This window comes from Bipolaris sorokiniana (genome assembly GCF_000338995.1).
Source record: "Bipolaris sorokiniana ND90Pr unplaced genomic scaffold COCSAscaffold_5, whole genome shotgun sequence".
Taxonomy (NCBI): domain Eukaryota; kingdom Fungi; phylum Ascomycota; class Dothideomycetes; order Pleosporales; family Pleosporaceae; genus Bipolaris; species Bipolaris sorokiniana.
The window spans coordinates 597,364-621,191 of NW_006911899.1; the positions used below are offsets into that span (position 1 = coordinate 597,364).

General features: G+C 51.0%; 8 protein-coding genes across 8 annotated transcripts; 4 read left to right on the forward strand and 4 right to left on the reverse strand.

Moving 5' to 3' along the window:
• Window positions 1-22: 22 nt before the first annotated feature.
• On the forward strand, window positions 23-993 carry COCSADRAFT_35537 (uncharacterized protein). Its single transcript, XM_007700146.1, has one exon. The coding sequence runs from the start codon at window positions 239-241 to the stop codon at window positions 725-727; it is 489 nt and encodes a 162-aa protein (XP_007698336.1). The 5' UTR covers window positions 23-238; the 3' UTR covers window positions 728-993.
• Window positions 994-1,168: 175 nt separating this feature from the next.
• COCSADRAFT_180252 (uncharacterized protein) lies at window positions 1,169-6,671 on the reverse strand (the record flags this gene model as incomplete). The annotated part of the gene is made up of 3 exons (XM_007700440.1): window positions 1,169-6,143; window positions 6,194-6,499; window positions 6,635-6,671. 3 exons carry the CDS (start codon window positions 6,669-6,671, stop codon window positions 1,246-1,248), a joined length of 5,241 nt encoding a protein of 1,746 aa, XP_007698630.1. The 3' UTR covers window positions 1,169-1,245.
• On the forward strand, window positions 6,665-8,257 carry COCSADRAFT_35539 (uncharacterized protein). Its single transcript, XM_007700147.1, has one exon. It carries the CDS (start codon window positions 6,720-6,722, stop codon window positions 8,148-8,150), a length of 1,431 nt encoding a protein of 476 aa, XP_007698337.1. The 5' UTR covers window positions 6,665-6,719; the 3' UTR covers window positions 8,151-8,257.
• Window positions 8,258-8,581: 324 nt separating this feature from the next.
• Window positions 8,582-12,322, forward strand: COCSADRAFT_35540 (uncharacterized protein). The gene is made up of 7 exons (XM_007700148.1): window positions 8,582-8,778; window positions 8,870-8,934; window positions 8,988-9,063; window positions 9,140-9,381; window positions 9,432-9,674; window positions 9,725-12,132; window positions 12,189-12,322. Exons 1-7 carry the CDS (start codon window positions 8,738-8,740, stop codon window positions 12,273-12,275), a joined length of 3,162 nt encoding a protein of 1,053 aa, XP_007698338.1. The 5' UTR covers window positions 8,582-8,737; the 3' UTR covers window positions 12,276-12,322.
• A 323-nt stretch (window positions 12,323-12,645) lies between these two features.
• COCSADRAFT_87111 (uncharacterized protein) lies at window positions 12,646-14,397 on the reverse strand (the record flags this gene model as incomplete). Its single annotated transcript, XM_007700441.1, has 1 exon — window positions 12,646-14,397. One exon carries the CDS (start codon window positions 14,395-14,397, stop codon window positions 12,646-12,648), a length of 1,752 nt encoding a protein of 583 aa, XP_007698631.1.
• Window positions 14,398-15,914: 1,517 nt separating this feature from the next.
• Window positions 15,915-17,146, forward strand: COCSADRAFT_35542 (uncharacterized protein). The gene is made up of 3 exons (XM_007700149.1): window positions 15,915-16,081; window positions 16,165-16,734; window positions 16,819-17,146. Exons 2-3 carry the CDS (start codon window positions 16,185-16,187, stop codon window positions 16,953-16,955), a joined length of 687 nt encoding a protein of 228 aa, XP_007698339.1. The 5' UTR covers window positions 15,915-16,081; window positions 16,165-16,184; the 3' UTR covers window positions 16,956-17,146.
• A 150-nt stretch (window positions 17,147-17,296) lies between these two features.
• On the reverse strand, window positions 17,297-20,286 carry COCSADRAFT_35544 (uncharacterized protein). Its single transcript, XM_007700150.1, has one exon. It carries the CDS (start codon window positions 20,148-20,150, stop codon window positions 17,529-17,531), a length of 2,622 nt encoding a protein of 873 aa, XP_007698340.1. The 5' UTR covers window positions 20,151-20,286; the 3' UTR covers window positions 17,297-17,528.
• A 2,683-nt stretch (window positions 20,287-22,969) lies between these two features.
• On the reverse strand, window positions 22,970-23,425 carry COCSADRAFT_169980 (uncharacterized protein; the record flags this gene model as incomplete). The annotated part of the gene is made up of 1 exon (XM_007700442.1): window positions 22,970-23,425. The coding sequence occupies one exon, from the start codon at window positions 23,423-23,425 to the stop codon at window positions 22,970-22,972; it is 456 nt and encodes a 151-aa protein (XP_007698632.1).
• Window positions 23,426-23,828: the final 403 nt, after the last annotated feature.

The window sequence follows — 23,828 nt, forward strand, 5'->3', positions numbered from 1 at the left end:
GTTGGGAGGAGGAAGGGCACGAGGACTCAAATATTGGTTTGCGCATTTGTCTTCCCATATTTCCCAAAAATAATTTTTGTCGCAAAACTTTCACGGATGGACATCTAAACCTCTAATCTTCTTACAAACCTTTTTCAAATCCTTACACTCATTTCTCCATGCGCTCTCTCCCATCGACGTCATAACCTTTTCCAACATCCACCAAACAATCTACCATATAGCCCAAATACCCCAACAAATGGCAATGACCTATTTCAAACGCTGGTCCACCCTCCCACCCTCCCCGACCCCCTCTCTCAATGACTCCCTCTCATCATCCTCATCCAGCACCATCAGCACCCCACCCCGCAGCCCGACGCCCTCCTCCACCACGCGTCTCTTCTCCGCTCTAAAATCCAGCACCACGTTCCCCCTTTCCATCCGCAAAGTCTCATCGCCATGGCACTCCAGCACTACCGTGCAGCCACACATACCCTATCTGGATAACGCCAGCCATGTCGGCTCAACTACATCCCTATGTACCGCGGATCCCACAGCCATCGCAGGGTGTGCGAAACAAAAAAGCAATGAGAAGAGGGTGCTGGCGTGGCGCAGGGAGACGAGGACGCTGCAGATAGAGTATGAGAGTTTGCCGTTGAGGAGGAGGAGGGAGGCGCTGGAGAGGGTTAATGAGGGGAGGGTTAGGTTGGGGTTGCCGAGGAGGAGTTTAGGGGGGTTGGGAGAGTGAGAGTTGGGGTGGGGGAGGAAGAGGGATAGATGGATGGATGGATGGATGAATGGGTGAATGGGTGAATGGGAGGACGGGCGCGGGTGGGAAAGGAAAAAAGCAAGGAGGGGAATAAGAAAAAGCAAGGATGTTGCGGAGGGGCGGGAGATATGGCGTGGTGGAGCTGATTGAGTTGTTTTTTTAGCGTGCATGGTGGGTTGGGGTTGAGGTTCATTACATTTGTCATTGGGTATGGGGTGGGTTTCGGTTGGCTGTTTCTACGTGTAGATCTTCTGGCTGATGAGGTTGTTTGTATATGTTTCTGCTGTACAAAAGTACTTCGATGTAAATTATAATACCTAGGACGCTGTAAGCATGTTCATAGGCAGAGTATCACTTCAATCAGTTCTGCAATACATCAGAATATACTGACTGCTGATTTACGCATAGAATAGTAAAAACATCGTTCGTCATTTCTTACATCTCACATCAAAGTCTAACCGGGTATACAAAGCTCCACTCTAAACAGACAAAAACTCCTACCATGCAAGGTCATCACCATTTCCTTGTTTCCCCGCATATTTATCTTCTTCCTCATCCTCTCCATCCATCATACCCTCCATGACCTCGACAACCGGCCCTACACTCTCCCTCAGCACCGCCAATCGACTCTTCTCTTTGATCCGACTATAAAACACTGGACAATCCCTACTATCGCACCGTATCTCTTCATTCCATGCTAGATTCGCGCAGTGCCTACAAACGGCATCCACCTCCTTCATCCGTGTCTCACTATTCCAGATGCGATACTTGAGCGCAAGCAGCGAGTGAGCGGGACGTTTGACGCACTTTGCACAGAGCGGAAGCATAGCGTATGCAGCGCTGGAAAAGTGTGTAGAGGATGGGGGACCTAGTTTCGAACGGCAGACGAGACAGTTTGAGGATTTCATGTAGCTTTCTAGTGTTTTCTTGAGCGAGTTGTGTCCACCGCCTATGAGGATATTACCGTTGTTGTCGTATTTCGGTGCAATGGGAATTGAAATGTTGCGTATGCGTTGTATTTTAGGCATCTCGTCGTACCACTGTCGGACGTTGGCGCCGACAAGGTTGAAGATGCGTTCGAGGGGGGGGATTAGGTTTTTGGAAATGTAGTACTCGGCGTCGAGCTCCAGATGGTCGTTTTGGAGTAGCATTTCTGGATTGACGCAGCGATCGATGAGTCTGGCTCCTGGTGCACCGGTAATGACGACGTAGGGGACGCGCTCGCCATACTGAGGCTCTGCACGTGGGTCGGCAAGCATGCGTTTTGTAGCAATGAGGGCGCCAGGCGGCAGATGCCCTTTGTTGGAGTACGTCCCGAGCTTGACTTCTTTGGCAAAGAGAAAGTCCTGGATGCTGACACGGCCTTCCATGATTTTAGCGCACTGCTCTTGAAAGTAGCGTTTTACTTGGCTGAGGTCTGCGGTTCGGAAAAGGAGCTTGAGCGCCTTCTCTTCAATCTTTTGTTCTGCAGGTGTGCCGTCTCGGCGTACTGTTTCGATACCTTTTGCATCGAACTCCGGCTCCTTTTGGTTTCTGTGCTCGTATTTGAAGCCAACATAACGTTTTTTGGCGAGTAGCACGCAAGGGTGGTACACCTTTTCGAATTTGAGTTTGATGGGCCGTGGGTTCGCAGCAGTGATGGCAGCAGCAATCTCTTCGCCAATTGTGAATGCTTGGTCTTTCGTGCGCCCTTTGAGGTGGATGAATAGCGAATCCGTATCTCCATAGACGACTTCTGCGCCCCATTTCTCTGTCGCATGAATGATTGCAATTGCCTTCTCAAGGGTCTCACGACCAGTTTGGACAATACTGTCGGCAATTTCAGAGCATGGCATACGTCCTGAAAATGAAGCCGATGTGTAACCATAAGTGACGTTGGCCAGCAGCTTCAATGCCAGTTGTCTGTTGTTCAGCAACTTCTGAAGGGTCTTGTCATCTTTGTCCTCCTTCATACCACTTTTGACCATAACTCGAGTCTCCAAGATCTCACCAAGCATCTTCGCCAGCAAGGATTTCCGCATCTCTGGTTTGACATACATCATACCATTCGGGGCGATGTTGATATGATCTTTGACCAGTTCCAGTAGTTGAGGTTCACGCTTGAAGTCCATAAAGCCCATCTTATTGCGGCCGCGCCAGCTAACGATTCGTCCAAGGCAAGTGGAGTAACAGTAGTTGTACGCTATCATGACGCTAGGATACAGCGACTGGAAATCCAGCACTAGTACCGGGCTAGAATAGAAAGCACTCTGAGGTTCCATCACTAGAGGCAGACACTCCAGCGCGTTCTGCCGACCGACTTGCTTCCTGCTCGGTGAGACAAGGATAAAGTTCTCTGGCTTTGCGATACGAAACATGGTGGACTCCACTTTGAACTGCGAACCCCGAGAGATGACCGCAAAGAAATCGGTGCCAAGTAAACGTGCCTGTTCGCTGGTACGCGGCACGATATCGTTGGCATCCAAAAGGTCAAGGTTCAGCTGAACACGAGTAATAAAATAGTCGAGAACTTTGGCGAGATCTCGAGGCTTCCCGTTCGTGTACCATGTGGTAAGATCTGAATGCTGGTAATGTGGAATACGCTTATGTAGTAAGTGAAATACCACATTCTCCATAGTGTACTGCAGCAAGTTTAGCTCACCACGCATAGCTCTCCAAATATTGATCATGTGACGGCCAGTAACTCGGATAGTGGATGTATGCGTGAAACCCCAGCGATCTGCTTCTTTGCCAAATCTTCCATACGACTCCAATTTCATCCTGCTGATCTCATCGCAAAGGTTGTACTCGTACTTCATTCTAGCCCGTTCTATAAGGTACCCCCAGGAACTGTTATGCACCTCGTATCCAGTGAGAATATCTGGATCGAACTGGCGGACAATATCAACCAAGCGATTGATAAGGTCAAGCTCGTCCTCTTCGTATTCGACCTCTACCGAGACCTGTTTGGCGATGCGCACAGCTATGCCGTCTTCGTCAGAAAAGCACAGTATACCTTTGCGTGGTTGATCAGTAACCACATTCTCCTCGCCTTGGATGCTCCAAAAGACACATTGAATTTCATCCTCGGCAGGATCAGGTACCAATGATCCTCGGGAGTTTACGTGAACCTCCAAGCTCATGATGCTCATGTACTGGGATTGGTGCTTGAAACTGGTGTTGTTTTGTTTCTGCGAATATTTGCAGCCGTGGGGATTCTTCTGTGTTGGGCCTTCAATCTGTGAATGATGGCGCGAAGGTTCGAATTCGTGTGATATAGGCGCAGAATTTGTCTTCATGTTGGACTTCAATGTCTTACGTTGCTTCGCTTTACGAAGTGTCCAATCCTCTACTTCTTTGAAAGAAGGTGGGGGTCTTGAGAGCTCCCAATGACGCAAGCTGCAACGTTTAGACCTTGCTTGATACATTGTAACTTGCTTCCTTTTGTCTACCACAACCGGCGGGTATTCTCCAATGTTGGCAAGAGATGCGCCGACTGGGTCGAATGGTGGAAGATATGGCAGAGTGATACTCTGTAATTTGAACTCTCTACCTGCATATTCACGCGGACGGTCCGGAACGTCTTTCTCATCACTATAATATGCATCTTGATAGACTACCGGTGGTAAGCCGGTATTCATCATAGTACTGTCGACCATCTCGACCGTTGGAGGTAGACACGCATAATATACTGTGGGCCGATGATGTCGACAGGACTCGTCCAGCTTCTTCACCAAAGCTGTAGCTTGCGAGCGAACTTTTGGTGCACTGCTGCTAGGAATTGCTGGTGACGTCTTTTGATGTGTCCAAGGAGTAACAGGAGAGCGTTGCGACGCCCTGACATTGAGATACTTAGCCCCAGGTGTCTTCGGGCCCTCTTGAGAATTAGAGTAACCTGACTGACCGAGGCGATGAACAGTCTCGGGTGCATTCGGGTTTTTCACTACAGGAAAAGAGAGTGTAGTAGGTCCCCCAAATCCTTGAGCTTTGATGCTTGCTTGAGAAATCTGACCTGCTGGGGGGGGCTCTTCCCGATCGCCTTTCTGAAATTCGCCTGCCGCTCTATTGCTGTCTTTACCGAGAGCATTACGGAACGAGACACGACGGGCGACGACTTGCGTTTCTTGTAAGATCCGTTGACGCTTGTTGTGATCTTCATCGGTAAACTCGATATGGCGCTTGCGCATGGAGCTGGGGCTGCTGGAATTTGGTGGCTCGTCCTCGTCACTTGGATCAATCAGATCGATACCTTCATCTATGAGTGTGCCGTGTCCCATCGTTTCATTGGAGGCTTGTAGTAAGGATACAGTGAGAGGGTCCATTGGGAATTCCTCGTCATCAGACTGATTGTCTGCATCTGCTTGATTTTGGCTATCGTCATCGCTAAGGATCGAAGCATCATGCTGATAGTGCGGTAGTGGGTCCAGGTCATCCGATAGTAGCCCAGCTCCATCTAAATCATGAACGTTATCTTCCTCGAATGTTTCGACCTGACGTTCCAGGTCATAATCGGCGAGCCTTTGTGTAGACAAAACTTCGGGATAGAGATCTTCGATGCTCTCCACAGCAGTCTTGATGTGATCTTGGCCTGCGGTTGGGTTGATGAATGTGTCAAAACTCACTTCACCTCTGTCCTGACGTTCTTCGTTAATCAAGCCCTCAACAATTTCCCTATATTCATCTTCGTGTATCCATCCACCTTTCTTGGTGTCGCGTGTATCTGCTGACATTGATACTAGCACTTCGGCAGGGAACGGACTGCTAGAAGGGTCGGTTAGGCCCATGCGAAGCTTGCGTCGACGTGTTTCGTCTCTCCAAAGACCGGCCATAGAGGGTACGAACTTATCGTCAGGATTGCGAAACATTTGGTTCGACCGCTCTAGAAAGTCGTGGTGGATGGGGCGATATTGCACCTGTTGGCGATTGAGGATGTCTTGGACGCAAATGTCGACTTCAAGAGTGCAGTGGCTTTGACGTGGATATTGGTCCTCGTCTGCTATGAACTCAGTTGGAATGGATGCATTATGCCACTTGTGTAAGGTAGTGTCCACCTCATCGCTATCGGGTATAGGCCCTCGAAACTGCACTTTAGCGCAATCGATGTAGTCACATCCATACAGGTTGTAGTCACACATCCACTGTAGGAGGTATTGTAGATGGCTTTCGTATGGCTGGAAAACCCGGTCCAAGATAGCACCTTGGTGAAGGAGGTCGGCGAATCGGGTCATATGCATAGGGTTGAGCAAGTAGACTTTGAGGAATACTTTGTATCCCACATGATAGCCGAAGAAAGGTACACCCTTGACCAGCGAGATGTGGCCGACGTATGTTGATTTTCCATCAAGAGTGCTGCGTCGGTAAGCGGTCGCAAGGGCCTGGTCGATGGAAGTGCGGAGGTCTAGGATGTACGAATTGACTACATGTTGTCAGCCCACCAAGACCATGTCTGTGATGTACTCCGCCTACCAACATCAGTTTCCAGGCTTCCATTGTACTCCAAATACAGATAGGGTAATGCCCCGTGGATATGAGCGCACACCTTCTGGCCAGTCTCAGTCGCCCCAAATGCCCTAATGACAGGCACTTCAGGCGCGCCTAATCTACCTGCGGGCCCAGGGTTGCGCCGGAGAAGAGGGTCGAGATCGGTGGGCGTAGCCTGGTAGTTGTCGATGCAATTAAGGCGAAAGCGAAACGTCTCCATGAAGACACAGCCAGAGCGCGAGATTTGTGTCTGAAGAAAGAGTCTTGCATTGTCCTCGCTCTCATCCAGAACTGGGCGTGGACATGGCACGCGCACTATTAGTAGCTGGTGGCGTAGAAAACCAGACGCGGTGCACCGCAACACGAGTCGCGTGAGCACGTGATACACGGGATCGCCGCTTCAGCCCTATGGCGCTAGCTCTCCACTTTCGCCGCTCCGGCGACGGAAAGCTTCAACCACCATCTTCCTCGCGACCATCAGACACGTCTCAGGCACCCTATAGAACCAAACATGCCGCCCTCACAACCCAAGAAGCCCGACGTGTCCGCTGCCGCGAAAGAGCGCAACGAGTACATTCCTTCCTTCATCTCCAAGAAGCCCTTTTATGCCGTCGACGAGAATGGCGAGGACACCACCGACTACCTCGAGCACCAACGTCTCCAGAAGCAGGAACAGGACTCTAAATGGTACGATCGCGGCAAGAAGGCTGGCCCGGCTGCAACAAAGTTCCGCAAAGGCGCATGCGAGAACTGCGGAGCCATGACCCACAAGAAGAAAGACTGCCTGAGCCGGCCGCGTAAGGCAGGCGCAAAGTACACAGGCAAAAACATCGAGGCAGACGAGGTCATTCAAGACGTGCAGCTGGGATTTGATGCAAAACGCGACCGCTGGAATGGTTACGATGCCTCAAACTTCGTTGAGGTTATTGAGGAGTACAATACCATGGAGGAAATTCGCAAAAAGGCTAAAGAGGCAGAGAAGGGTGACAAATCAGACGATGAGGACGAGGGTGACAAATACGATGCTGAGACCGACATGGGAAGGAAACAGGCCACATCTACACGCAACCTGCGATTACGAGAAGACACTGCAAAGTACCTACTCAATCTAGACCTCGACTCAGCGAAATACGATCCCAAGACACGTTCCATGGTCGATAGCGGCGCAACAGCGGATAGTGCGGCACAGTTAGTGGCGGAGGAAGGTTTCATGAAGGCCTCTGGAGACGCAGCCGAGTTTGAAAGGGCACAGCGGTACGCCTGGGAAACACAAGAGCGTGGAGACAAGAATAAGATTCATCTGCAAGCTAATCCTACATCGGGCGAGGTTATGAGAAAGAAGCAACTCAAGGAGGCTGAAGAGGCTGCGGCAGCCAAGAAGAAGGCGCTGGCCGAGAAGTACGGAACTCAAGAGAAGTTTACTGATGACACACTGCGCAAGGCCGCCGTGACAGAAAACGAGCGATACGTTGAGTATGACGAACGAGGAGGCATTAAGGGTGCACCGAAGGTCAAGGCAAAGTCAAAATACCCAGAAGATGTGCTGCTCAACAATCACACATCTGTTTGGGGCAGCTGGTGGTCCAATTTCCAATGGGGCTTTGCATGCTGTCATTCGACGGTCAAGAACTCATACTGTACGGGTGAGGCAGGCAAGGAAGCATTTGAACTGGCGGATCGGATGCGAACTGGTGCTGATCTCGAGGAAGTTCCAAAGGAGATTGCATGGAAGGAAGCCGAAGCTCTGGAGGGGCATGTACCAAATGCTCCAGACCAGGCCCAGAAAGCAAAGGCTGATGCAGCGAGTCGAAAGCGGGCGCTGGATGAGATGACTGGCCAAGTGAACGAAGAGGAGATGGAAGAATACCGCAGAAAGCGTACAATGGCGGCTGACCCCATGGCGGCATACCTTTCCAAGGGAAGCAAAAGTGAGGCGATTTGAGTTGTCGTAGAGCATTGATTTTGTGTTGGTAGCATTGCATGGCGTTTATACCCTGGGTCACATCTGGACATATCGAGTAAAATGACATAGTAGTTTTCTGATGACGGTTGCGCTGGCCATGCGTGATTGGTATGGCTGGGAGGGCCCTTCTAGACCATGCAGCCCTATTCGCTGCGCGGGAGCTCACTCACCCTCCATTACACGGTGCCAGCTCAGAAGTCGAGGCGATTGCGCATGCAGCCGCGTATGCGTTGTTAGCCCATATCCAAGGCAGCCGTTCATGTATGTAGGTCAGGGGAGACGGCGACGGGCAGCCCGCGCGGAGAAGAGTTCGCGGGTAAAGGCGATGACGAAGCGCCAAGGAGCACGAGCCACCTCCTAGGGTCCTAGGTTCAGGCGTAGTTGGGTACGAGAGCTCCTGGCATGGCCGACGGCACAGCCAAACCAGATAATCAGGCTCCCACTCTTCTTTGGCTCTGATTATACTTTTTGACCACATTCTATCGCTCCAACCCCGATTCTTCCCATTCCCTCGATCACCTGAAATAACCACCGAGTAGCTCGAGAAGGAGCTCACAGCCACCAAGATGGCGCTCTACGGAAGCTCACGCAATGTCGACATGGGCAAGTACGTACTGTGGCCACGATGCCTACCCAAGAACACCTTGGACATACCTCATGCTGGCCTGGCAAATCTAGGGGCTAACAAACATGTCTAGACAAGAGTCTGAGTTGGCCGTCAGCGTTCGCAAAGCGACAAGTATCGACGAGGTCTCACCCAAACGTACGTCCGTAAACATCCGTTCTTATGTCGCTCATACTCACGAATCCGCGCAGGGAAGCACGTGCGAGCATGCATTGTCTACACCTGGGATCACAAGAGCTCGGCTTCTTTCTGGCAAGGCATGAAAGTGTAGGTCAACTCCGCGCCTGTTTGCTATGCGCCATTACTCGACGTGAACCTCCCCCGGCGCTAAACGCAAGAACAGGCAGCCAATTCTCGCCGACGAGGTACAGACGTTCAAGGCGCTCATCACCGTCCACAAAGTTCTTCAGGAGGGTCATCCCATCGTTCTCAAGGAGGCGCAGTCGCATACTGGCTGGCTCGAGAGCTTGTCGCGAGGCTCTAGCGTTGGTGAGGGCATGCGAGGATATGCGCCGCTCATCTCAGAATATATTTACTACCTCCTGGCCAAACTTGCGTTCCACAGGCAACATCCAGAATTCAATGGTGCGAGAGACAACTGCAAATATTCAAATGGCTGGGCTGATCTTGGACAGGAACTTTTGAGTACGAGGAGTACATCAGTTTGAAATCCATCAACGACCCCAACGAAGGCTATGAGACCATCTCCGATCTCATGACCCTTCAGGATCAAATCGACGCCTTCCAAAAACTCATCTTTTCCCACTTCCGAAGCGGGACGAACAACGAATGTAGGATCGCTGCGCTGGTGCCATTGGTTCAGGAGAGCTATGGTATTTATAAGTTCATTACCAGTATGCTCCGCGCAATGCACACCAGTAAGTCCCTAGAACCTCGGTTAGCCCGCGACCCCAACTAAGCCACACAGCCCTCGGTGACGATGAGGCGCTCTCCCCCCTACGTGGCCGATACGATGCGCAGCATTACCGTCTCGTCAAGTTTTACTACGAATGCTCCAACCTCCGATACTTAACGAGTCTCATCACCGTACCGAAACTGCCCCAAGAACCACCGAACCTTCTATCCGAAGACGAGAACGCACCTGCTTTGCCTGCGAGACCTAAAAATGAAAAACCGGCCGAGTCTGAACCTCGTGCGCCTTCGGTCGACCCTGAACCTATCAACGAGTTCTGGAAGGACAACCAGAGGAGACAGCAAGAGGAATATGAGGCAGAGCAGCAGAGGCTACAGAAGCAATGGGAAGAGGCCCAACAACAACAGCAACAGATGCAGCTCCAAGCTCAGCGCGAATTTGAAGAGCAGCAAAGGCTTCAGGCTGAACAAGCTCGTTTGGCGCAAGAGCAACTTATGCGCGAGCAGTACCAGCAACAGACACAGGGTCGCCTTGCTGAGCTTGAGCGTGAGAATCTGAATGCGCGCGCCCAGTACGAACGCGACCAGCTCATGTTGCAACAATACGATCAACGAATGAAGGCTCTTGAAGGGGAAATCAGCCAAATGAGTCAAAATTTCCAGCAGCAAATGGGCTCGCGAGACGACCAGATACGGGCACTCCAGGAACAGCTCAACACCTGGCGTTCGAAATACGAGTCACTGGCCAAGCTCTATTCGCAGCTGCGAACTGAGCACCTTCAATTGCTACAGAAGTTCAAGTCAGTCCAACTCAAGGCCAACTCAGCCCAGGAAGCCATCGACGCAAGGGACAAGCTGCAACGAGAGCTCAAGACCAAGAATTTGGAGCTTGCCGACATGATTCGTGAGCGTGATCGCGCGCTCATGGATAAGGATCGCCACACGGGAGGCCATCGCGAGGAGATTGAGAAACTCAAGCGCGAGCTCCGCTCTGCTTTGGACCGCGCTGACAACGCTGAGCGTGGCAAGGGTTCAGAATTGTCTGCGATGCTATCAAGACATAACCGCGAGATCGCAGACTTGGAAGAAGCTCTACGAAACAAGACTCGTGCATTGGAGGAAGTCCAGATGAAGTATCGCGAGGGTGACTCTGATCTGGAACGTCAATTGCGCGAGAAGGAGGAAGAGCTTGAGATCTTCCGTGCCGGCATGGACCAAACCCTGCTTGAGTTGAACGAGCTGAAGCTCAACTCTAGCACAAACGACAACGTCCTGGATGGTCATCTGGATACTCTTATCCAAGACAGCCTTCAAAAGATCAACGACATTATCGACTCTGTCCTACAAAGTGGTGTACAGCGGGTTGATGATGCTCTGTACGAGTTGGACTCTCCCATGCAAGCTGGTAACCAGAATGCCACTGGTTCCTACGTTCTCTCACAAATCGAGAAGGCATCAACATGCACAATGGAGTTTTCGACAGCATTCAACAACTTCATCGCTGATGGACCGAACGCCAAGCACGCCGAGGTTATCAACGCTGTTAACAACTATGGTGGTTCTATTGTCGATGTACTGGTGAACACCAAGGGATTGACACGCTTTGCTTCCGACGAGAACAAGGCTGACCAACTCATTAACGCAGCGCGAGCCTCTGCAACTTCGACTATCAGGTTCTTCCGTAATGTTCAATCAGTACGCCTATATGATTTGGACGCTGAACAGAAGATCAATGTCGTCATCAACAACAGCACGGAGGTGGTGCGTAACTTGCAGAGTCTGTCTAAGCTTGCGGACGCTTTTGCGCCTAAGAGCAAGATCACCAACGCTTCAGGCGATCTTGGTGACTTGGTCGATAGCGAGCTGACCAAGGCTGCTAACGCCATCGACGCAGCCACTGAGCGTCTGGCTAAGTTGATGAAGAAGCCCAGAGACTCATACTCGACATATGAACTCAAGATCCACGATTCCATTCTCGAGGCCGCCATTGCCGTCACGAATGCCATTGCGCAGCTCATCAAGGCCGCAACTGCATCTCAGCAAGAAATCGTGCGCGAAGGCCGTGGTAGCATGTCCAAGACACAATTCTACAAGAAGCACAACCGCTGGACAGAGGGTCTCATCAGCGCCGCCAAAGCTGTTGCCAACTCAACCAACATGCTCATCGAAACCGCCGACGGCGTCATCTCCGGCCGCAACTCGCCCGAGCAACTCATCGTCGCTTCCAACGACGTCGCTGCTTCCACCGCCCAGTTGGTGGCTGCCAGTCGTGTCAAGGCTAGCTTCATGAGCAAGACGCAAGACAAGCTCGAGAGCGCGTCCAAGACCGTCACCGCCGCTTGCAGATCGCTTGTTAGGCAGGTGCAGGAGATTATTGCCCAGAAGAATAGGGATGAGGGTGAGGTTGTGGATTACAGCAAGCTGGGTGATCACGAGTTTAAGGTCAGGCAGATGGAGCAGCAGGTATGTGACAGTCTGATTGTTTCTCAGGAGGAAAGTTTACTAATATGCTCTTATAGGTTGAGATTCTTCAGCTTGAAAATGCGCTTGCGCAGGCTAGGACGAGGCTAGGCGAGATGCGTAAGCTTTCTTACTTGGAGGAGTAGGCTGGGTTTCTGTGGCCTAGAATTCGCATAAAGGGGGGGGGGGGGGGTTATTGTTCGTTTACATATTTAGTTTAGTAGATGATGTTCAAGGCCAGATTCTGAATTGTGTTCTTCGAAACATCTGTAATTCCAAAAGGATGGTTCGGTCGGGTCATAATCGGAAAAGAAATACTACGTTTTATGTCGTCCTTTCTCTGGATTTTGGTGTCTGTGGCTAACGAAGTGACTCTTGTATTCTCATCACAATCGAGTTTGGATGTACGTACTACAGAAGACTTGCCGTTCACCTGGTAGAAAAAAAACATATCTTTTTCATCTTGGCTATACTAGGGTATCTAAAAGCTTCCTACGTAAATAAAAAAAGAAGCACTCAAGTCATAATCTCGCTCGCAAACTTACTCCTCGCACGAATCCGTGGACCATAAAAAACCAGTATCCACGGCACAACCGTTAGCAAAGCCCCGATTCCACCTAGCAAACTGCTCGCAGGGCCATAGCCAAGTTTATTATACATTTGCGTTGTGATTAAGGGAAATATACCGCCGAGCATATTGCGGCAGAAGGACTGAGCAGCGAGTGCTGAGCTTGCATAGCGATGATAAGTATCCGCCAGATAATTGAAAGTAGCCAGGTAAATCGAGAAAATGCCAACGGTAGCAACACCGATAGATATCGCTGGTAACACCCAATGTAATCCCGCAGAGGTAGTCCAGCCAAACATGAAGAGTCCAATCGGCATACAAGCGCTCTCTACGCAAGCAAAGTACAAGCGACCTTCCGGCGAGTTCGACGTCTTGCCATACCTCTTTGCGATTTTCTCTTGGTAGACGGAGAGGATGGTTGCGAGGATACTGGCTATGCCCATGGAGGCGAAGACGGCGTTTGCCTGTTGGATGGAGAAGCCGTAGCTGTTGCGGAATATGAGGGGGATAGCGGCGAGTGCGAGGTAGAGAACAGCCCAGGAAAAAGCTACCCAGAGGGAGAACCAGAAGACAACGGGTTCTGTGAAGAGGAGATGGAAGGGCCGGTATAGAGAAATGCCGATCATGGTTCCGAGGGATGCGCGTTCCTCGTCTGATCGGACCTTGAAGCGGAGACGCTGAGAAATCGTAGAGCCGGGGTTCTTATCATCGCGGACGTCGAAGCCAAAGTATCCTGCTTCCTCGCGGGCAGCGTACCACTTGTTTAGGCACTTTGCTTTTCTGGATAGCAGGACAGAGCCTCTTGTTTCTTTGAAGACGACGCAGATGAGCGCAACCATTGTTCCGCAGGCTATCGTCTGTACGTATTGGATCCAGCGCCACGACATGTTCTGCGCGATGAAGCCGCATACAAGGGGTCCAAAGGAGGTCCCGAACAACGCTGCCCCGGAAAAGAGAGCCATTGGCGTGTTGCGATCCTCGGTGTGATATATGTCAGATACCACACCCCCGACCATGGTAGAGAAAGTTGAGCCACCAACGCCTAACCAGAAGCGTGCGACGAGTAATCCAGCATATGATTGTGTGAGACCAGAACACAGTTGGCAGAGTACGAAGAGAAGACCAGAGGCAAGGAAGACGGGTCGTCGACCGTTGATCTCGGAGAAGGGAGCTAGGACCATTGGAGCAACGGCGAAACCTGTCGTAAAAGTGGTGATTGATACCAAAGCAGCAACATTGCTTATGCCCCATTCATTCTTCATCTGTCCAATAGCTGGGTTCAATGCTCCTGCCGAAAATGCGGTGAGAGTAGTGATGAGACATGATATCCACACTGTGATGCTTTTCCTTGTATCCGACCATTCGAAGGGATTGGTGTATTTGACAAGATTTGGAGGCGGGGGCGGGGGCCCTTGGTTTGGTTCCTGTGGATAGATGGTGGTTGGATGTGGAAGTTCGGTATCAAAGGTGAGGTACTGCCAGACGATCTCTGTTTCTTGTATATTTCCTTGTGATTTATACTGTTGATCACTTTCATAGACCTTGCTGTCTCTGTCTTTTTCCGAATTACTGCTTGATTCAATAGCAGGGTGATAGCCTGTCTCTTGTTGATCAGTACCCTCTGAACCCATTTCCATCACTCTTATTCCCGGTGTATTATCCGGGGATGGTCCCCCGGCATAGGTCTGAGTGGGGTCCATTGGATCAGTATTAGGGTTCATGTTGTCTTGAAGGCCCCTTTCCGCGGCCCAGAATCGTGTATTAGAGCAATAGCACCATGGGCTTTGAGGATTGGGAATGAAGGCGGACTCGGCAATTGATTAAAGATGTAGACCACATAGCTCCAGCGGCACGGGTACCACGGGCTCAACCCACACGTGTACCCAGTGTGCATATTGAGGGACGAATGAACGTTGAGCCGGGCTCTGGAGATGTCCGTAGGCTCTGTCGCGAACGTTTGGTATTGGTCGGGAATAGCATGAATCAAGTGGAAAGCGGGCTTGCCAAGGACGCCTCGAGCTAACGGACCGGTCGAGGCAAAAAAGATACGATGCATCATCCGAAGATGATCTCATTGTGGTTAATGGTCCTTTGGAGAGCCCCACAGCTCCCCGACGGGTACGGATACACCCAGCCTTTTTTCGCATCCGACGGAACAATTTCCGTCGGATGTGGATTGATATTTTCTGTCAAGACATTAGCAGTGGATAGCTTAGGGCCGCTTAAATATTAGCTTATTGACAGCATGGGGTTCAGGCTCTGTGACAATGACAGGAGCTGTTGTATTTGTTTTGGGTGTGTTGTCATTAACTTTGCTGACTACGTGTCGGGAGCAACAGTGCTTTGGCAACGATAGCAGGCGGGGTTCAACCGTGCGTTTATAGTACCATTGGCTGTGATGCCAATCCCAGACTAAGCACCTACCCTGACAAAAACATGACCAAATGCACCAATCATCTTTCACTCGTAGGGCTGACAACGCCTTGGCTAATTCAAAATAGGAGAAGTATGGGTAGGCAAAGCTGTGAGTCTTGAAAAGGTAGAATATTTCTCTGTGGATGTCTTCCACTATGACCAGCCCTGCAGGGTTGCATAGATTGGTTGTATCCTGAAGGAGAGATCTATCGCCAGGACACAACTAAACTGCACTTTGCGGAAGACTGCTTACATTGAACTATGTGGTATGTAAGCAGCTTGCTTGTAGCATCAGCAGTAGAGTAGTCGTCCTGAGTATCTATACCAACATACCTTGCCACACTCGTAACACAACTGCAACAGATATCCATTGAGGCCGCAGTTCCCAATGTTGACACCTGCAGGAGGACGATATCGCCAGCTGCACCTTAGAACGACATGAAGAACGCAGTTTAGCTCTGATCATTTCTGTCATGACCCCCGCTCTATTCGTGTCTGTTCCCCGCCAAGGCAGCAAAATTCTACCGACCTCAGACTTGATTTGAGCAAAACCCCACGTGAAGGGACAAAAAGGGTCAATGACCAATCTCGCCTTTCCTGTCTCAATGACGAAAGGCCCTTGGCGCGAGGGGCAAACCATTGGCAATTGGACACCGCCGGAGACTCGGAGACTGTGATTCGACTGTTTCCTGGCTAATACGGGAGGAGCTGAGTGGCAGAAAAGATATGGTGGAATTCACGTGATGAACGAGTCGATTGCGCAATATACGCTAGCTACAAAGGTAGGAGGAGAAGGGCTCTTGGAGACACCAAAAAACGGCCCATAAGTCATCAGCGAATTCTCTTTTCTTCTCTCGATCTCTCAATCTTTCAATCTCTCAATCACCAGCTCCACTCTTCTGAACTTTGCGAAAAACTCATCGCAGAGCCCCCATAAACAAGCCTAGTCCCCATACCCTACGTCAAAAGGTACCAGAGCTCCCCTTGCCCCTCCATACTTACCATTTTAGCCCGCTACATCCCCAAAGCAAACCTAACACCAATGTGCACAGCACCACCACAACCACCAACAATGGCCGAAGGACGCTCTGAGCCCCTCCGCCTGGGCAGCACCGCCCCGAACTTCAAAGCCGAAACCACCGCCGGCCCCATCGACTTTCACGAGTTCATCGGCGACAAGTGGGCAATCCTCTTCTCTCACCCGGCCGACCGCACCCCCGTCTGCACCACCGAACTCGGTGCCTTCGCAAAGCTCGAACCAGAATTTGCGCGCCGCAACACAAAGCTCATCGGCCTCTCCGCCGACTCCATCGAGTCGCACGAGGAGTGGGTCAAGGACATCGACGAGGTTACGGGTAGCAACCTCAAGTTTCCCATAATAGGCGATAAGGAGCGCAAGGTCGCGCTGCTGTACGATATGCTGGACCACCAGGATGCCACCAATGTCGATCAGAAAGGTATTGCGTTTACGATTCGCTCGGTTTTCATCATCGATCCTAAGAAGACGATTCGCTTGATTCTGAGCTACCCGGCGTCGACGGGTAGGAATACCGCCGAGGTTCTGCGTGTGTTGGATAGTCTGCAGACGGGTGATAAGCACAGGGTTACTACGCCCATTAACTGTAAGTTCCCCCCTTTGTTATTACATATTTGATAGTGTTGTTGGGGAGTATAAAAAGACAATTGCTGATATATGTCGTTTGTAGGGGTCCCTGGCGACGACGTCATTGTCCACCCATCCGTTTCCAACGAGCAGGCTAAAGATCTATTCCCTGACTTCCGCATCGTCAAGCCTTACCTGCGGTTCACCCCGCTTGCAAAGGAGAAGACCAGCGCGGCTTAAGTATCTGACAAGGTGGGGACTTGGTAGGAGAAGCGTGTACATGTTTTGGGCAAGCCTATGAATCTAGTTTCGTCCGTTGTAGGACATGGGCCAATATATTAAATTGATCATGATAATGAAGTATATATCGCTAAAGTACTTTATCACATCCTTATTTCTCCTGTAGCTGGTGATTTTATGAAATTACCTCGCAGTATTCATCTCGCTGACATGCGATTGAGCCATATCCGATATCGGCGATGCCAAAATCTGGGGAAATCCGGAGAAAGCTCCTAGAGAGGAAAAATAGGTAAGCACGTAATATGACGTGTATACAAAGAAGGTGCCACACAAAGATAACATCTCTCAACATTTGATTCATTTATCTAACTTCATTCCAAACCAGCTTCAAGATATCACAACAAAACATCTCTCGACAAACAATGTCCACCCTAGAAAAAACTGTACAAAGCACTCGAAAGACCAAAAAAAAGTTACATCTTCCCCAGATCCACCTCTCTATGTCAGATGGATGTTCTCCTTCTCTTATCTTTAGTCGCTTCTACCCCTTGCCTTTGCTCAACATCATGGCAATCAAGCACCTTGTAGGCCCAGCCCGACCCCATCCCCGTTGCCCATGCCACCATCATCCCTACTCCTATCCCTACTTCTGCCCATCTCGCGGATCCTCCGGCCCTCCATCAATCCTCTGAGACCACGCTTCTGCAGTCCAACTACGGCGCTAATCTCGCCGTTCCACACTTCTCGTTCTTCAATTATACTGCCGTCTCCAAGGCCGCTATCCGATGCCGATGCCGAAGTAGACTCGGATGCAGCTGAGCTGACTTCGTCATCGTGGTTTCGCTCAATGTCGGTGTTGAGGCGGAGTGCACGTAGTCCTGCGTCGAAGGTGCGTTCGAGGTCGGTAGAGCCGGTGCTGTTGTTTAGCTGAGAGGTAGAGAAGCCGTTTGTCGTTCCGTTTGAACCAGAGATACCGTTGACGCCCATGAAAGCGATGCCCGACCCGCCGCCAGCTGCCATGGCTGCAGCATTGAAGATTGCCGCCGTATTTCGATTGTCGAGTAAGGTGTGCAGACGTTCAATGATTGCTTCTAACAGGCCGTCGATGTGGTATGGCCGCGCCAATTGGAGTAAAGAGCAGAGTATCTGTGGCGAGCATAGTTGTGAGTTTTGTGGTGGGAGGGATGATGTGTATAGAAAGTGTATCAGTGCTTGAAGTGTAAGGTGAGTGTGGGGTAGGAATAGTGTCCGAGGCCGTTGAGAAGGTGCGTGTGATGACGCTTCTGGTGGACTCAGTGAAGAGTAAGAATTTGTTGAGACTGTGGTAACCTCAGATTGTGTTATTGTATTGGCCGTAAGTGTTGTGGCCGCTGAGTAGTTTGTTCGAATAGAAGGTGTGATAGTTATGCTCGAGTTGCGTGATGGATGCATAGTGGCTGTGGGCCGCAGCGTCGCAGCATCGGCACTCTCCTTCTCGGCGCTCTGTGCGCTCTCTCGAAGAAGCTGATTGAAGTATGGGCCCCACCGCCGAGCAATCATATGCGAGTTGACGGGGATGCGTTCGCCATTCAAGGCAAGGAAGTCCATGTCAGCAAACTCTCGCATGCCCAGAGCCATTTGTCCAAGTTCGGTGGCTGCAGGTAAAAGTGTCCGGCCGCCAGCAAGCACGTCAAGTCGGTCATGCAGAGGTGGCGCGCTTACAGATTGGAAGCCTGACGCGGGCGTAACTTTACGTGGGTTGTCGTACAATCCAAATGCCTCCAGTTCCACGACACACATGTTCGAGAAGTTGATGCGTCGATGATTGTAATCCTCAACCAGGCTTCTCTTGCGGTTGCCTAGAATCACAAAACTGTTTCTACGATTCCACAACACACCTCTGTTCCAACTTCCTTGGCTGAAAATATTGCCTCCGGCTTCTATTCGCCCCCAGCTTAGTGTACGCAAATCAAGCGCCCATAGAGCGTATTCTTGCTTGGATGAAGTTAAAAATGTACCACTGACTACAAAGTGATTGTTAATAATACCGCCATTTGGAAAGCGAAGCCCAGGCGGCGAGAAGTTGCCATGCATTGGCTTTTCGGAAAGAGTGCCGTCGGAATGCCGTACTTGCAACTCAAGCTTAACGTCGAGAAAATTGTAGTTTGAGTAAATGAGCATCGAAGACTCGTAGCTCGTACTGATCTCCTGTTCATCGGGTGTTCTTCCTTCGTCACCAGGCCGTATTCCTTCGCCAATATCACTTGGGTGAATACTGGTTAATGGCGCGACCACGCTTCGATATGCACCGCAACTCCTACCCAATGTGCTAGTTCCCGTCCACTTGAGGCTTCGCAAGTTGAAAACACTAATCTGTTCAATATAGTGGTTGGCACTATCTTGGCCGCCCACTACTAGCATTTCTGCGCCACCCTCGCCGTCCAGATCAACGCCCAGCGACCCTTGGTTCGGATTTGACGAAGGCGGGTTGTGACGTATGGCGGTTACTGCAGCGCTCGTTGAGCTGAATACGGCCGAGCTCGGCAGAATAGTGGCGCAATGAGCATATCGACCTTGTGGCGCGTCGCTCGTAGCAACATGCATCCATGTTCGCGTAGGCGCATCGTATATGTGAACATCGGACATGACCACAACTTCAGGTTGGGCATCAGCAGGCGCGCCTTGTATTACGGAAGTGGCTTGATTTGATGAGGAGTTCGCAGGCGACATGCCACCATAGCATACGAGCTTGGCATCTCCTAGTGCACAAACGCTGTGAAAGTACCGTGGGGGTGGTATATCGCCTTTGGTCTCGACCTTTGTCCAGTGTCGCTTAACAAGGTCCAGTTCGTACAAGTCCGACGTCAACTGTGGCCTTGTTCGTGATAGTCTTCGGCCACCAAAGACGTAGAGTTTGTCGCCCAAAATAGTTGTGGTTGCACCCACAAGCGGATGGGGCTCCCTGCCGGTGGTTCTGTGTACATTGCATACTAGCCCCGATAGCCCTGCTGTGGAGGATGCGGGTGTACCCAAGCCTGCGAGCGTGGCTGGCGATTGAGATACAGAGCCAGGCGTCCGGGTAGATGCGGTCGAGGGGCGCTCGATCCCGCCATCCTGGATATCTTGACGGTTTAGACTTGTTTGACTGCTGTTCCGGCTCGCAATGTAAGGCGCCGACGTCTGAGAATCAATGGTGTTTGTCCGGCTCTGAGACATGCTGGCCGGACTCGCAAATTCGGTTGGGATTTCTTGTGTTTGTTCAAGGTGAATGGGGAGCTCGAGAAGTGGCGATGTAAATTGTTGTACAGGTAAAGCCAGAAATGGAATCAGGGCCTCTGCATGACGAGACTGGACGCAAAAAGAGTCGGTCAAAGATTTGCCGCTCAGGACGGGCTGACCGGAGAGGTTGGGAGCACTGCTCGAATCGATAAACGATGCTCGGGAAGATTTGAATCTAATGCTCGTACAGGCGCGTTCAGGTACTACAACTGGATCATAGCGCGCATCGACGAGTGGTATTGTTGATTGTGCTCGGACGTCACGTGAACGTCTCTTGTTCAATAAGACCCTTTTGATGTTCAACCCCTTCTGCCTTCTCCAGAAAGATGAAACGTCACCCAACGGCCCGACACTAGCGCCAACAGAGGGGTAAAAGAGACCTAATGACAAGACCATGGTTAGCGATGGAATTCGAGCAAGAGTAATGAAATGCAGAGGGGTGCTGGAGGAGAAGTTTCCGGCTCTTGAAGTAATCTGACAGTCCTAGCTGCAGCCCTTCTCCGATGCAGATTCGCATGCAAGGTCTCAACCACCACCGCAGCGCACTGCCTGGGATGAGTAGCCATGCTTTCGCATTAAGGCAGGTGACTTTGCTGCTGTGCTACTCTTTTGTGGTACCCGACCTCTTGCCTAGAGGAGCGCCTCGCGGTGGGACAGGTCGGTCTTCTAGCACCGCAGAGAACAAATTGGTGCAGTGCAGCCGCAAATGGTGGTGGTTCCCGACTTGGTCTCACACTTGCATCTGAGCGGTGGGCGTCTCATGAAGGGGCTGTTGAAGACTGGGCAAGGGAGCATGTATGAAGAGCAAAGATAATAAAAGCCTTACTTGATAATGCGCCACACAGGAGCGGGGAGGGATGCGATCCAGCAGGACGGTAAAATGTATGCAGAGAAGGAAGAGGCGGTAGTCGGACGGGTAGTCTTGCTGGACTGGCGCGTACAGATGACAACGAGGTTCGTGCCCGAGTGTGGAGCACAGAAACTGTCTAGGCCGGATAAGGACTGGTGCCTTGGCAACTATTGCGAAGAGAGGCCTAACTAACGAGACGTCGTTGTTCAAGGGTCTGGAAGGACTTGGAAACAGACTGAAGGTAGCTGAAGACTGAATGAGATGAGGCGGAACAGAACACGCCACGCAACGGCGGGGCCGGACGAAAACAGAGGATCAAATTCTAGGGGAAAGTTAAAAAGGCGGAGACTCGACACTACCTCGATGCTTGTGACCGACAACGTTCGCAAGGCCGCAAACAGCTTCAACCTCGGACTTGGGCACGCGAGGGCGTTGCACAGCTTTTGGCTCTCCCGGGCTTCTTGCAGAGAGTGCTCACTCTCCTCCTGGCCCTTCAACCGGCTGGGCACGGTTGCAAAAGCAATTAGCGCGCCAACGCTGCGCGACAAATCAGCTGTCCCCAGCCTACAAGACGAACCACGCCAGTCGCGCACGAGGCTCATCTAGGTGTTGATATCGGTCAGGACGGCACTGAGCGGTCAATATTGAGCAAACGGTCAGGATGCCTCTGGGAGCCTCGCCGCCGCTTTCTTGCATCCAGCCTAGTTGTGGGTTTCGGTTAATCATTGCTGTTCGCTGGCGAGGAAAAATGATGCTGAATCCCAATTCCAGAAGGATTCTGTGCCGTGCCGTCGTGTCATGGACCATTCATAGACAACCTTGTTCCTTGATCACCTCAGCTCAATCCCAAGTAACCTCAGGGGCGACATACAGTTATCGTACGTTACTAGATAAATGCCAAGGCTTTGTATGAAGCACGCGATTGTTGAAGGACAAACGTTCCCAGCCAGACTAACATTGTCGTGATCCTGTACCGCCTGCCAGGTACAGAGGGCTGCAGTGCGGCTGCACGAGTCGAAAGGTTGTTCTAGTCTCGGAAGGCTCCTGGGAGCGACAAACAAATGTAATTGGACTCGTATTGGTCTTGGCATAGCTGGTAGCCTCGAAGATTGCCGTTGGCTGCGCGCAGCTGGGATGCGACTAGTTTAGGCTCAAAAAACAGGAATCAAACAGACATATACAGCTGAACTCGTTATGCGCTAGCCAGCTTCAGAACACTATCTTTCAGCTCAATTCAGCGCTGACATAATGACAACGTAGTGTTCAGCGAATGTGTAGTGTGCAATATAAACACGCCGGCCGAAGTGAAGCAAGTGCAACCAACTATTGACAAATCGCCTTTGTAACGTCTTACAATCACTCTCGAAATGCTTCTTTGTCGAGAGTATCTCACCCGATAGGAGGGCGTGTTTTTAATTTACGTACAATAGCAAAGCTATATCGCCATTCTCTATCCTTCTCCGCGTCTATATTGGCATGCTTTCATGCCGTGTCGCTCATCTAATCGCCGCCAACAATCTCCGAGTCCATGTCAAGAAGTCCAGGAAAATGGTGAGTGGTCAACACTGTCTCCACCCAAGTTTCCAGGTGCTCCCAATCATACAGCTCGATCTATTCATTTCTTAGTCGTATTCAAAGCCATCAACAGAAGTATGAACAGGCTATGGGCCGCATCTTCCGCGGGTGGGTGACGCAGCTTTGTGGCACTCTCGGTTATACCCAGTCACAGACATGAAAGTTGACAGCTCATTCATGCCGGGTCCGTCTACGGCCAGGGGGCAATGAGTACAATCGCATGTCTGAACGGCGCCACTGCCGGCTAGTGACGCAATAGCCATATCTGCTCTGATATGTATAGCATTAGAGTCTTTTCTTCGTGTTCATTTACTGCCATACTCCTCCTCTTTCAGATTCTTGTCCTCACAGGCTCGGGTGTTCTTGGTGTATACGGCGGCGGAGCCTCATCTCTCTTTGCTGCCCTTTCATTCCACGAACCCTCCTTCCTCCAGTTCTGGTCGACTCCAGCTGCGAGATTCGTATCACTCATCGGCCTTGTCAAGGGTAGCCTCGCTACAACAGGAAATTCAGAGTCATGTCTTAGCAGCCTGAGTTCCCTGTAGGGATATTTGGCTGCCGCTTGAGCGCGTTCATGGGCCCTGCGGCGGGCTCTTTTCACTATGCATGCGAGACCAAAGCCGATGAAGAGGAAGGCGGCCACAAAAGTGGAGACAATAAGGAGCACAGTGCGGTGGGTGGAGCACTGGCTGGAGTAGCTGACTTCGCAAGAACTTGAACGCTTTTGGATGATGGTAGGGAGATTGATTGTAGGAAAGAAGTTGTGGGGTAAGTTGCTGGGCGCCATTGTTTGTGTATAGTAGTGGGGCTGGTGGCTGTGGGGATAGGAAACAGCAGACGACGACGATGTAAATGTTGGAGTGCAAGGGAAACAAGAGAGAATTCCCTTGAAATAAACGAAGCAGGACACAAATAAAAGGAATGGTCAATAAAGAGAGGCCTCTTGCAGCGCGAACGTATCTTTTACATGTCCTGCCCTCTACCCGCTGGCATGGAATGCATAGGCGCCCTACCCCTACCTATGATGCGCAGCCTCGCGGCAACGATGCGCAGTTCTGTTTCCTGCCCGCCTTAACGACAGCGCCTAAATAAAGCTTAGGTTGACTATGCATTAAGCCTCTTAATGCAGCGCCTAATATTAGTTTCATTCCATGGGTTGGTGTGGGGTCGCTTTGATTGTTGCACTGCCC